This window comes from Mobula hypostoma, chromosome 27, assembly GCF_963921235.1.
Source record: "Mobula hypostoma chromosome 27, sMobHyp1.1, whole genome shotgun sequence".
Taxonomy (NCBI): Eukaryota; Metazoa; Chordata; class Chondrichthyes; order Myliobatiformes; family Myliobatidae; genus Mobula; species Mobula hypostoma.
In genome coordinates, this window is record NC_086123.1 from 9259100 (window position 1) to 9273191 (window position 14092).

Consider the following 14092-nt stretch of genomic DNA (forward strand, 5'->3'; position numbering starts at 1 on the left):
CCTCCAATTCTTCATTTTCATTGTAACATTCAAGATGATTGTGGATGCTTTCAAATTCTTCGTAATTCCCAAATTGAGGTAGTGAAATCGTTTCATTTTCATTCTTGCCCTCCCTGCTATTGAGTACATCTACAGGATCATTGTTACAAGAAAGCAGAATCCATCATCGTAGACCTCCCACCACTCGGGTCCTGCTCTCTTCTCACTACAGCCATCAGGAAGAAGGTACAGAAGCCTTAGGGGACTCACCACCAGGTTCAGAAACAGTTATTATTCCTCAACCATCAGGCTCTTGAACCAGAGAGGATAACTTCACTCAACTTCATTTGTCTAATCACAGAACTGTTCTCAACCTATGGACTCACTGTCAAGGATTCTTAATCTCATCTTCTTGATATTTATTTTTTCTTTTGAATTACAGTTTGTTGTCTTTTGCACACTGGTTATCCACCTGCTTGGGTGCAGACTTTCATTGTTTCTATTATGGTTATTGGATTTATTGCGTATACCCGCAAGAAAATGAATCTCAGGGTTTTGTACAGACATATGTATTTGATAATAAATTTACCTTTAACTTTTCTGGCATCTCCAAGCCTGAATACTTGAAACTGCAGTGAACAAAACTGTTCTGAAATTGTCTTAATGTTCTTTTCTTGCTACCTGTCAGTGATAAACTGTAGTGCCTGTAAAAGACTAACCCTTGTAGGCAGGCAATTCTTCAAAGTAAAATATGTTATCAGAGGACAGACATGTCACCACATACAACCCTGAGGTTCTTTTTCCTGTGGGCATACTCAGCAAATCCATAGAACAGTAACTGTAAGCGGGTTCAAAGAAAAACACTGAATATAAATAAATAGCAATAAATAAGGACTATGAAATAACAAGATGGAGTCCATAAAATTAGACCATCAGTTGTGGGAACACCAGATAAAGAACGAGTGTAGTTATCCCCTTTTGTTCAAGCGCCTGATTGTTGAGGGGTAGTAACTGTTTTTGAACCTGGTGGTGCGGGTCCTGAGACACGTGTACCTTCTATCTGATGGCAGCAGTGAGAAACGAGCATGGCCTGGATAGTGAAGATCTTTGTTGATGGATGCTGCTTTTCTATGGCAACATTTCCTGTAGATGTGCTCAATGGTTGGGAGGGTCTTACCTGTGATGTACTGGGCCGAATCCACTACCTTTTGTAGGGTTTTCCACTCGAAGCCATTGGGGTTGACATACCAGGCCGTAATACACCCAGTCAGCACACTTCCCACCACACACCTATAGAAATTTGCCAAGGTTTTTGATGATATGCTGAATCTCCACAGATTTCTGAGGAAGTAGAGACACTGTTTTGTTCCTTTGCAATTATATTTATATGATGGGTTCAGGACAGGTCCTCTGAGAAGTGACACCCTCTCTGCCTCTGATGATTACTGGCTCCTGGACCTCTGGTTTTCCTCTCCTGCAGTCTACAGTCTGTTCCTTGAACTTATTGACATTAAGTGCGAGGTTGTTATTACTACACCACTCAGCCAAATTTTCTATCTCCTCCTTGTAGGCTGATTTATTACCACCTTTGATATGACCCACAATAGTGGTGTCATCAGCAAACTTATATATGGTGTTGGAGCTGTATATGCTTCCAAAACATGGTTCACCAACTTCTTGAATCAGGATCTGGCAGTCTAAATGAATACATAATACAAGCACACATATCTGAGCAACACACACAAACTGCTGGAGGAATGCAGCAGGTCAGGCAGCATCTATGGAAATGAATAAACAGTGGATGTTTTGAAAGGAAACCCTTCATCAGGACTGGAAAGGAGGGGCAAAGATGCTAGAGTCAGGTGGTGGTGGGAGGGGGAAGAACAAACTAGAAAATTTGAAACTATGTGAAAGTGGGTGGGGGAGGGAGGGAGAAGTAAGAAGCTGGGAGGTGATAGGTGAAAAAAGTAAAACCCTGGAGAAGGAGGAATCTTAGGAGAGGAGAGTGGACCATGAGAGAAAGGGAAGGAGGTGCACTGAGGGAGGTGATAGGGGGAGAGAAGAGGTCAGAGTGGGGAATTGATGAGGAGGTAAGGGAAAAATGATTACCAGATGTTGGAAAAATCTATGTTTCTGCCATGAGATTGGAGACTACCCAAATGATGATTTGCTCCTTAAACCTGAGATTGGCCTCATTGTGGCAGAATGTCAGAATGGGAATGGGGATAGGAATTAAAATAGTTGACCATCATAAATTCCATTTTTTGATGATGGAGCAGAGGTATTCAACAAAGCAGTCCTAAATCTATGCCAGAAGTGACCCCAACAGATTCTCAGGCAAAGTGTTGCCTCACCTGAAAGGACTGCCTGGGGCCCTGAAATAGAGGTGAATGGGCAGGTGTCGCATTTTTGCCACTTGCAGAGGGGTCAGGAGGAAGATTAGTGAGCAGGGATGAATGGACAAGGGAATCACAGCAGGAGCACTGTAATATACTATAATTTGACATCTTAAAAATAAAGAAATAAAACTTCATATCTGATTCTGAACAATGCTGACTTTTTGCCTTTATTTTCACAGGTATAGGTTGGCATCAGGAACCAGTGAGAAAATCCAGTTAAGCTCGCTTATCGCTGCTTTTCAGGTTGCCCGTGATATGGTTGTAGCTGAAGCCTAGTGCCTTGTGAGAAACTACACTGATAAATTAAACATTGTTTAAAATTTTCATGTTTGGAAGTCAGCTTTGATCAGTATTTTGTCAAACACAAATTTCAAGGATTGATAGAGATACTAAAACAGAATTCAGCTGCACTTTCATGACAAAGGCTTTAATGTTGTAATAATGTTTGAAATCTCAAGTTTGAGATTTTCTCAGTCCATCTATAGTTTACAGCTGCCTTGCCATATTCCAACAAATACTAACAGGAAAGTGGGCACTAGTTCTGGGGAAATCCAAAACCCATCGTGCTTGAATAATTTAACACAAGTCATCACTTTTTTCCTGTAGTATTTTGTTTTGTGTTGGGCAAAAAAAAAGAGGTTAAAATGCCAAAAACATATATGAAGTGATCTGCAAATTTAACCACCATCACCAGCTTTGAGAATTTGTTTCAAAACAGATGTACCGTGTCTTATTGGCCAATTTGGTACAATATAGTAACTGACAGAGAAAAAAATTAAGTTGCAAATTAAATTTTTACAAAGTGTACAAGCCTTGAAGTTTTTTAAACTGTTTCCCATCATATTAATAGTTTCCTGCTATGTTGACAGACATGTAGATACTGGCCAAAACAGAACAATGAAGTTCACAAAAATGCATTTAATTTTGTCTGAGGCAGTGAGCAGCAATTCCTGTTGTATAGCATTTCCAAATATTTTCTGCACTTAGTGGACTTATTATAGAGTTAAAACTAAAATTCAAGCAGTACCTTATTGTGCAATCAAAATGTACTTTTTCTTAGAATAAGTAGTTGCAAAGCTAAGTTTTTTTTTGTGTTTATCCTCAATATAAGACCTCATGGTCCATTTCAATGTTGTCCATGCTATGCTTGTGCTTATGCTTGTGTTCTGCTCAAACCTCCTCCCATCATCTAAATTTCAGTACATGCTTTTATTTCCCCTTCATTTAGAGGGAGGCTGAATAATCAAATCTCTATACTAGCAACACACACAAAATACTGTAGGAACTCAGCAGGCCAGGCAGCATCCAGGGAGAAAAGTACAGTCGACATTTTGGGCTGAGACTCTTCGGCAGGACTGGGTGTTGCTTGGATTTCCAGCAGCAAAAGATACTCTCGGTTGAGATCTCTATACTGTCTGCTTCAGCTATTCCTAATTGTAGCAAGATAGCACTTAATCATTCACAAGGACTAACTTAAATTGCTGAAAATTTATCTGTGTAACAAATCCTGACAGTGATTATTAGATGAAGACAAAACGAGCCTGTTATATGGGAAATGTTTTTTGCTGAATTAATATGATTAAGGCAATTATTGTGTTTCATAAGTTGTACTAAAGCAAAACCTATATTTCCAACAAATCAATGCAAGATTTTAATTTCATAAGTTCTATAAGAATTATGATCAAGTGGCCAAGCTTTCTTCTACAAAAGGTACAAATATTTGTTGAAATGTAGTATTTCAAACTACTGCAGTTGGACTGTGTTTCCTCACAATTCCAAGTCTTAAAATCTGTTTCCACACAGATTTTATTTCACTAAACAAGACAACATACATGAAGCAGCAAGTTGATAATTCCATTGAAATGGACAAAAATACAAACTGTTCCAATAAATTGAACAAAATTTAGTGTGTCATATTATACTGCATTGTATTTAGGTGTTTTCATGGAAACAGCAGGAGGCTAAAGGATTGATACAGCTCCATAAATAGTGAAATGGTTATGGGCATAAGGATTATTCAGAGCGCAATGTTTATTCTGGAGCAGAAATGGATTAACCTGCCCCTGTGGTGTGTGGTAAGCCTGTGGCTTGACTTGCAGCATGAGACAAGTGTATGGAAGTCAAATGGCAAGAATGAATATTTGGTTAAGTGGATTGTTGAGATTATACAAGGCAGAGACTACAGGAGGAGATCATGGCAATGTTCATGGGTTAAACTGAGCAAAAAATCTAACAACTGCTTACCATAAAACCTTTAAAGTGCAGATGTGCATTCAAAGCAAACACTTTTCCCAATGTACAAAAATATTCATTTTAAAAAAGTTTGCTGAAAAAGCTTCAGAGCCTCTTCAGCAAAGACAAATGTAAAATCACATTGAAAATTTGGCATTTTGGTGCAGCAAGATTATAATTGTGAGTGATCACATCTCAAAATGTGACAGTTAAAATTTAATTCTGTAAGATATAAAGTGTGTTATAGTCATACCTGTAAAGCTATCGATTAAGACAAATCCACTTCAGTTTTAGTCCCACTTCAGTTTTAGTCCCACTGACTGGCCATACAAGCAGAAATATTTTTTTTAAAAATCCTTTCCTCTCTTTCCCCCACCACCACCACCACTTCAATATATTTCAATTCAATTCTACCAGGGGTTAAAACCAGCCTGTGGGCAGGTAAACAGGAATATTAACCGACCAAAATACTGATCCAAAGAGAAAAAGGCAAGTTAAAACATTAGCCAATTACAAGTTCTAAAATTAACCGATTATGATCAGCAATCCAAACATGAAATGGTCAACCAGATTATAATTTTAAACGAGTTACAGAAGAAGCTACAAATGAATTAGCAACAGATTTGTAATTATTTTTCAAGGACTTCAATAGCTGTAATCAGTATTTATAAAATAATGAAATGATTTAACAAGGATGTACAATATAGTATTTTTCCCCCACTGGCTAAATGAATTAAACCAAAGAACCAAACTTCTTGTGAGGATTCTTTAAATTGCAATGGTAACCACTTTCCACAGATACTGTACAATTTGGCCTGCTTGAGTGCTTCCAGTACTTGTTTTTATTTAGATTGTCTTGTGACTTAGTCGACTGTTTTGGGTGGGGGGGGGGGAGGTATTTTGTCGCAACATGGAGGCATACAAATAGAACATTTATTGGACTTCTTTCTCCAGATAATTTTAATTTTCATAGTTAAATAGCAAATCATATTCACCAATCTCTATGTACATTGTAATAAATATATTTGATAGGCTGTGTCAGTTCAAAACAGGGTAAGTTCTAACGGTAGACAAAAATATTCTTAAAACAGATGCTAGAATCAGGAATTTTAAAAAAACACTGGAGGAACTCTGACTGAAGCAGCATCTGTGGAGGCAAAGGAATTCTTGAACAGCACTCAATTTTTAATTTAATATAAAGCAATAAATACATAAAAAAGGGTCTTGGCAGTAATATTGTAATATAGTTGTAGAGAATTTTAATAAAGTGCACGTTGATATCTTGGTTTTAAAAATATACAAGTAAATTGTCTGATATGACAGTTTACTTTTCCTCCCAAATTGTTTACATCTCACAGGTGTAAACTAGAATGTCTTATAAATTAAAAACTCCTTCATCTTTTTAGGCACTTGTAGGAGCATAACCTGCTGGGTCGACATCACATGGCGCAGAGCAATGCGGCAAATGTGTTGTAGAGTTGGCAAGACCCTAGGTATTGTCCAGAATTTAACATGGCCATCTCGTGTCCTGGAATAGTTGAAAGAAAAGGTGTAGGTCACAAACTAGTTCACGTAAGTACATGAAAACTAAAGTCTGCAATATTAATTAAATACTCTTATTTAGAGATACAGCGCAGAATAGGTCCTTTGAGACACACCATGCAGCAACCCCTGACAACCCCAATTTCACCCTAAACTAATCACGGAACAATTTACAATGACCATTTAACCAACCCAGTATGTCTTTGGACTGTGGGAGGAAACCTGAGCACCCGGAAAAAACCCACACATTCCAAGGGGAGGACGTACAGAAGACGCCGGGATTGAACTCAGTTTCCCCGAGCTGCAATAGCTTGGTGCTAACCGCTACACTGCCTTAGCACCCCAGATTCTGTGTCACAGACAACAGTGATCAAATATTGGTAGGAGGCATGTAATCTTCTCAAGTCAGTGCTTCCCAAGATGTGTCAGCTAAATTAAGCACATACACCAAAATTATATAGAATTAAACCATAAAGCATCCTTACCCTGTAGCCAGTACACCACCATGTGGAGAGAATGTACAACACAACCCATTCACCAAAGGGGCAATTGTTACTGGTTTTTGTAAAGCCAAGGACCAAATTCTCAACAATCTAAACAAAAATACAAATGTATAATCTTCAATTGTGATTAAAGAATAATTAGCCTTTTACCCAAGTGCACCAAAAACAAACTAGAGCAATAAAATAAGTAATTTAATAAATCCTCTAGTGTAAAGACAGATTACAAATCTAGCCACATAACCAACAGAGCATCATTTAAATTACAGGGGAGGAGTGGAACATGTGACTTCTCTGCACACACAGTCAGGATTGGGGAGTATGCAAGGGGGGGACCTGTATTTTCCTATCTGAAACACTTCCAAATGTTAACTCCCCCCCCCAAAAAATAAAAGAAATAAGGAACTCACCCGTCATCAGCCACTGAGGTAAGATTTAAACCCTCCTGGGAAAAGGAGACTGCTCGTACAAAGCCAGTGTTGAAACCACTATCAATATCCATAGCAGTAGCAGTGGGGACACAATGTCTGCAATATAGCAGTTTTACATTAATAGTTCAATCTAATTCATAGAGTTGTTTTAAAAGACAACTATTAACTAATACAAACAATTCTCCCCTTCAGATCTGGGGGGGGGGGGGGGTCTTTCTTTTGCCTTGCCAGAAATTGTTCTCTGATACAAACTGCAAACCACATCTGTAACTCAAGAGCTGGATAGTGACCATAAAATTGATGTGCTGCCTAAAATAATTATGAATGGTCAGTTAATTCTGAAGTTAATATTTTCTGTGATAGTTATATTTCAATTCCAACAATTAGTATGTAGTTTGGGTTCCAACTAAACCATAAAATTCTGGAGCCGGTTTAGGAGTGATTTTAGTATCACAATAGCATTTTTGACCAATGTCCTAAACTAACATTAGAAATCAGTATAGAAAAACCATATCTAGGGAAGAGAGTTTTGTTTTATGTAGGCAATTTATTTTTACCTCAGGACCTGGATATCCCTAGGACATTGTCCATGTGCCTGCCATCTTCAGTTGCTTTATCAGTGAACTAGTCTCCATCAGTGATTCATCCTCAGGGATATTCACTGATGACTGCACAATATTCAGTTCCATTCACACCTCATCAGTTAATGAAGTAATCTGTGTCCAAAAGCAGCAATATCTCAACAATGTTCATGAGTGGGCTGACTCGTAAGTAATATTAGCAGCATGCACATGCCAGGCAATTATCATTTCCCCATGTTCTTTAACAGTACTGTCACTGCAAAATATCTCACTATAAATATGCTGAGGGGCAGCAATGACCAGATACAAATTGGACTTGCCTTTCTCCCCAAAATACTTACAAGTCAGGAGTGATAAACCCCTCCATTTGCCTGGATGAATGCAACTCAACATCCAGCATAGAATGCTAGTTACGTTAGCAAACTACCCATCACCCTAAACATTCACAATCAGTGCACCTTGTTTGCAGTCTGCCATTTTAAAGATACGATCCAAAAGATTCTTCCAGTGTAAGCTGCCACAATTTCTACCCCCTTGAAAGAAGAGGTACAATAGCGCATGGGAACTCCATAGCTACCTGCAAGTTCACCTCTTCCAAGTCTCAGTGTGTTAAGATCAATATTTCTTTCATTATTATGTCATTATCTGGTAACTTCCAATGTGAACAATTCCACAGCACATTCATCTGCGCCTCATTTCGGATAATTAGGAATAGCCATAAATCATAACCTTGCCAGTGAAATATTTTTACACCTCATTAGCATTTTATAACCATGTCTACACACCTACTTTCATCTATTATTTCCCATCTTATCATTTCAGCGTTTATCTCAACGGCTTCTTTTGTCTTGCACCCAACCTATTTAATAAATTCTCTCCATCCAATTAATCTTTCTTTCTTTAGCCCCACATGTATAGTGATACTGCTATTCCTAATGAGAGTGGAAATTAATTAGACAATTCCCTAGGAACTGCATTGCTGCAAATGTCCAGGAATGATTTTGTAATTAACCTCTTACTGCGATTTCATTTAAGGAATCACCCTGCTTCTATCAGGAATCCCTACCATAGATTTTGTCATAAGTTTTTTTTAAAAAGGAGGCTTAAGTATTTGCTTTCTTTTGACCTAATACATTAACAGCTACTTTTTCAACAGATGCAGCTATGCTAATTCCAGCATTTTATTATTTCCCTCTGCAGCGTACATATTATTTCTTCTTGCATAAAAGTCTTGCTGGAAATCTTGTACTGCCCATCATCTGTGACACAGTGCTGTTAGCCATTCACAAGACCGCAAGATATAGGAGCAGAATTAGGCATAGAGTCTGTTCTGCCATTTCATCATGACTGATCCAATTTTCCTCTCGGCCCCAATCTTGTGCCTTCTCCCTGTATCCCCGCCCCCCCCCCCCACACACACACACACACCATATCCTGACCTGACACACACACACACACACACACCATATCCTGACCTGACCAGTCAAGAATCTTATCAACCTCTGCCTTATATATGTATAAAGACGTGGCCTCCACAGCAGCCTATGGCAAAGAATTCCATAGATACACCACTCTCTGACTAAAGAAATTCCTCATCTCCGTTCTAAAGGACACCCCTCTATTCTGAGGCTGTCCCCTCTGGTCTTAGACTCTCCCCACCATAAGAAACATTGTCTCCTAATCCACTCTATCAAGGTCTTTCACCATTTAATAGGTTTCAATGAGGTCACCGCTCATTCTTCTGAATTCCAGTGAGTAGAGGCCCAGAGCCATCAAACACAGTTAATATGGCAAGCCATTCAATCCTAGAATCATTTTTGTGAACCTTTGAATCCTCTTCAGTTTCAGTACATCCTTTTGAAGATAAGGAGTCAAAACTACTCATATTACACCATGTGAGGGCTCACCAGTACTTGATAAAGTCTCAACATTACATCCTTGCTTTTATATTCTAGTCCTCTGAAAATGAATGCTAACATTGCATTTGCCTTCCTCACCACAGGCTCAAACTGCAAATTAACCTTTAGGGAATCCTACATAAGGACTCGCAAGTCCCTTTGTGCCTCAGCTTTTTGTATTTTCTCTCCATTTAGGGAAATAATCAACCCTTTCACGTCTTCTACCATGTGCATGATCGTACACTTCCCTTTACAGCATTCCATCTGCTACTTCTTTGCCTATTCTCCCAACCTGTCCAAGCCCATCTGTAGCCTCTACTTCCTCAAAATTACCAGCCCCTTCACCTATCTTCAGATTGTCTGCAAACTTTGCAACAAAGCCAGTTCCATTATCCAAATCATTGACATATAACATAATAATAAAAATTAAAAACAAAAATTGGTCCCAACACATCAATAGTCACCAGCAGTCAACCAGAAAAGGTTTCCTGTATTCCCATTCTACCTCCTGCTAATCAGCCTTTGCTTTATCCATGCTGGAATCATTCCTGTAATAACATGGGCTCATAGCTTGTTTAGCAGCCTTACATGTGGCACCTTGTCAAAGGGCGTATGAAAATGCAAGTACACAACATGAACCAATTCTCCTTTGTCTGTCCTGTTTGTTATTTCTTCAAAGAATTTTAACAGATTTGTCAGGTAAGATTTTCCCTTAAGGAAGCCATACTGACTATAGCCTATTATCGTGCCTCCAGGTACCCCCAAAACCACATCCTTAACAATTGACTTTAATATCTTTCCAACCTCTAAGGTCAGACTAACTGGCCTATAGTTTCCTTTCTTCTGCCTATCTCATTTCTTGAAGAGTGGAGTGACATTTGCAATTTTCCTGTCTTCCAGAACCATTTCAGAATGTAGTGATTCTTGAAGGATCATTACTAATGTCTGCACATTCTCTTCAGCCACCCTGAGGTGTACACCATCTGGTTCAGGTGACATAGCTACCTTCAGACTTTTCAGTTTCCCCAAGAACTTTCTCTCTAGTCATGGTAACTTTACACACTTCATGCCCAACACGTGGAACTCCACCATATTGCTAGTGTCTTCCACAGTGAAGACTGAAGCAAAATAATTAATTCAGTTCATCCATTTCATTATCCATCCCCATCACTGCCTCTCCAGCTTCATTTTCCAGCAGTCTGATATCCACTCTTGCCCCTCTTTTACACTACGTGTCTGAAGAATCTTTTGGTGTCCTCTAATATTATTGGCTCACTTACTTTTGTATTCCATCTTCACCTTCTTCAGACTTTTCAGTTGTCTTCTGTTTTTTTAAAATATAAAAAGGGTTCTCAATCCTCTAACTTCCCACCACACTGTTGTGTCATATTTCCTTTAGAATACTTATTCCTCTTTTGGATGTATTTATCCTATGCCTTCTGAATTGCTTCCAGAAATTCCAGCCACTGCAGCTCTGCTGTCATCCTTGCCAATGTTCTGTTCTAATCAAATCTGGCCAACTCCTCTCATGACTTTGTAATTCCCTTTACTCCACTGTAATACTGATCCATCTGACTTTAGCTTCTCCTTCTCAAATTCCAGGGTGAATTCAATCATATTATAATCACTTCCCTCTAAGGGTCCTTTTACATTAAGCTTGCTGATCAAATACACATTCACTCAGCACTTCCTATGGCTTTTTGTGTGTTCTTTGTCATCATTAACCTGTTTCATTTAAAAGTAATTTGTAGAAAATTTGTAATAGAAGGCAACCATTGTAGTCCAGAGTGTTATAATGCACACAGAGACAGGCCCAACTAGTCCATGCCTATTAAGTTGTCTACTTGAGCTGGTCACATTTGCCTGCACTTGGCCAACGTCTATCTAAACTTCCTATCCTACCCATGCATCTGTCTAAATGTGCTTTAAATGTTGTAACTGTGCCTACTTCTTAAGTATCCTCTGCAGCTCCTTCCATATACCCACTACCCTTTGTATGGAAAAACTTAACCCCCTGAGAGGAAATCTTTTACCCCTCAGTTTAATCCTAGGCCCTCTAGTTTTAGACTCCTCTGCCCTGGGAAATGTAGGTCACTAACTTGAAATGGTTGCTATCCCTAAACAGGCTATGTGATACCCAGAGTATTTCAAATTCATTTAGTGTAAGATAGTAAAAAATTATTCATTTTTTCTGGACCTGGCAATTTCTGATAAGGACAACATTAACTACCCATCCTTAAAGGCCCTCAAAAAGTAGTACTTAGCTGCCTTCTTGAACCACAGTAGTTGTGATGAAGGCTCTCCCAAAATGCTGTTTGGTAGGAAACTCCAGGATACAGACTTCATGACCAATGATACAATTCCAAATCTAGGTGGTGTGCAGTTTAGAGGGGATCTTGCAATTGGTAGCTAGTGTGTCTTCTGCCCTCCTTTGTGGTAGAGTACATGGGTTTAGAAGGTTCTACTGGAGCAGCCTAGATATGTAAATGAAATGCATCTGGTAGATGAAACATACTACAGTCACTGTTGCGAGAATAGGAGGGAATTATGTTTTAAGAGGTAGATGGTGCATCAATCAAGAGAGTTGTTTTGACCTGGATGGTGTCAAGCTTCCCAACAGTTGTTGGAGCTGAACATTGGAAAGAAGAATTTTATCAAGCCCTGAGGAGCACCTGTGATGATGTCCTAAGGCTGGCATGATAGACCGACAAATACAACTATCTCTTGTGCAAGTATGAAGAACAGAAGAGATTTGGCAATAAATGTTCACACAGATCCTCCTCTACCTCAGTTTCATCAAGCTTTCTCCAGTGTGCGCATCCCACACGATTACATGTGTGTCATACGATGCAGTCGCTAATAATGCTCCATCAGGGGAAAATTCACATGAAACGACATCGCCGCTGTGTCCTTCTAATTTCCGAATCATCGTATATGAAGTTGTGTTCCACAGCAAAACCTGCAATTGAACAATACCCTATTTATTACAACTGCCACGCCTAATGTAGAAAATGTACAGAGTTAGTAGCCAACACACAATACCAGGCTTTATGTTAATGTGAACCAAAGACACTCTGCAAATGCTTCAAATCTTAACACATACAAAATGATGGAAGAACTCAGCAGGTCACGCAACATCGAGGGAGGTGAATAAACAGTTAATGTTTCAAGTTGAGGTCCTTCATTGGGACTGGAAAGGAAGGGAGCAAAAGCCAGATTATGAGAGGGTGGGGGGTGCAAGTAACAACAAACGATTGGTGAAATCAGGTGAGGAGCAAGTTGAGGAAGGGGATGAAGGAAGATGGAAGGGGTTCGGTGGAAAAGCTAAAGGGATGAAGAAAGAGGAATCTAATAGATGAAGGGTCTCAGCCCAAAACATCGACTGTTTATTCCTCTCCATAGACATTGTCTGATTGCTGAGTTCCTCCAGCATTGTGTGTGTGCTGTTAATAAAGTATTTAGGATTTTCCAACTCTTTATAATATACTGCTAACTTGAGGACCTCCTCACCACCTTTGTCAAAGCTGAAAAAATCTTGCTTGTGAATATAACTATTCATGGCACCTTTTTTTCCAGTATTGGTATGTCTTGACACTGGAAAAAGTGTCAACTTTGCCTCCTCTTAAATGTGCTAACTGTTGTACTGTAAAGCACATTCAAATTTGACTTTTGGAGCCAAGACACTGTGATAGGTTTCATGTCAGTTTCCAAGTTGCTTTCTAATTACAAGTACGTCCAAAGCTTGTAGCACTGAATACACAAGACCATAAGATATAGGAACAGAAGTAAGCCATTCGGTCCATCAAGTCTGCTCCATCATTCAATAATGGGCTGACTCAATTCTTCCAGTCATCCTCACTCCCCTGCTTTCACCCCATATCCTTTGATGCCCTGCATAATCAAGAACCTACCTCTGCCTTAAATACACCCAATGACTTGGCCTCCACAGCCGCTTGTGGCAACAAATTCCACAGACTTACCACCCTCTGACTAAAGTAATTTCTCTGCATCTCAGTTCTAAAAGAACGTCCTTCAATCCTGAAGTCGTGCCCTCTTGTCCTAGAATCCCCTATCATGGGAAATAACTTTGCCATATCTAATCTGTTGAGGCCTTTTAACATTCACAATGTTTCTATGAGATCCCCCCTCATGCTCCTGAACTCCAGGGAATACAGCCCAAGAGCTGCCAGACGTTCCTCATATGGTAACCCTTTCATTCCTGGAATTATTCTCGTGAATCTTCTCTGAACCCTCTCCAGTATCAGTATATCCTTCCTAAAATAAGGAGCCCAAAACTGCACATAATACTCTAAGTGCGGTCTCACGAATGCCTTAGAGAGCTTCAACATCACATCCCTGCTCTTATATTCTATACCCCTACAAATGAATGCCAATATTGCATTCACCTTCTTCACAACTGACTCAACCTGGAGGTTAACCTTTAGGGTATCTTGCACAAGGACTCCCAAGTCCCTTTGCATTTCTGCATTTTGAATTCTCTCCCCATCTAAATAATAGTCTGCCCATTTA

At 39.3% G+C, this 14092-nt stretch overlaps 2 protein-coding genes across 3 annotated transcripts in view; one reads left to right on the top strand and one right to left on the bottom strand.

The window, feature by feature from the left end:
* Positions 1-2702, top strand: part of rfc5 (replication factor C (activator 1) 5) — a 79219-nt gene extending 76517 nt beyond the window's left edge. Inside the window, exon 11 of the mRNA XM_063034597.1 lies at positions 2558-2702. Within this exon, the coding sequence (XP_062890667.1) occupies positions 2558-2654 (97 nt within the window). The 3' untranslated portion in view covers positions 2655-2702. The remainder of the gene's footprint in view (positions 1-2557) is intronic.
* Positions 2703-4912: 2210 nt separating this feature from the next.
* wsb2 (WD repeat and SOCS box containing 2) overlaps positions 4913-14092 on the bottom strand; it is a 36155-nt gene continuing 26975 nt past the window's right edge. For both annotated transcript variants that reach the window (XM_063034595.1, XM_063034596.1), the window contains 4 exons: positions 12349-12521; positions 7063-7179; positions 6638-6745; positions 4913-6138 (listed from right to left, as the gene is read on the bottom strand). In XM_063034595.1, the coding sequence (XP_062890665.1) occupies positions 5976-6138; positions 6638-6745; positions 7063-7179; positions 12349-12521 (561 nt within the window). In that variant the 3' untranslated portion in view covers positions 4913-5975. The remainder of the gene's footprint in view (positions 6139-6637; positions 6746-7062; positions 7180-12348; positions 12522-14092) is intronic.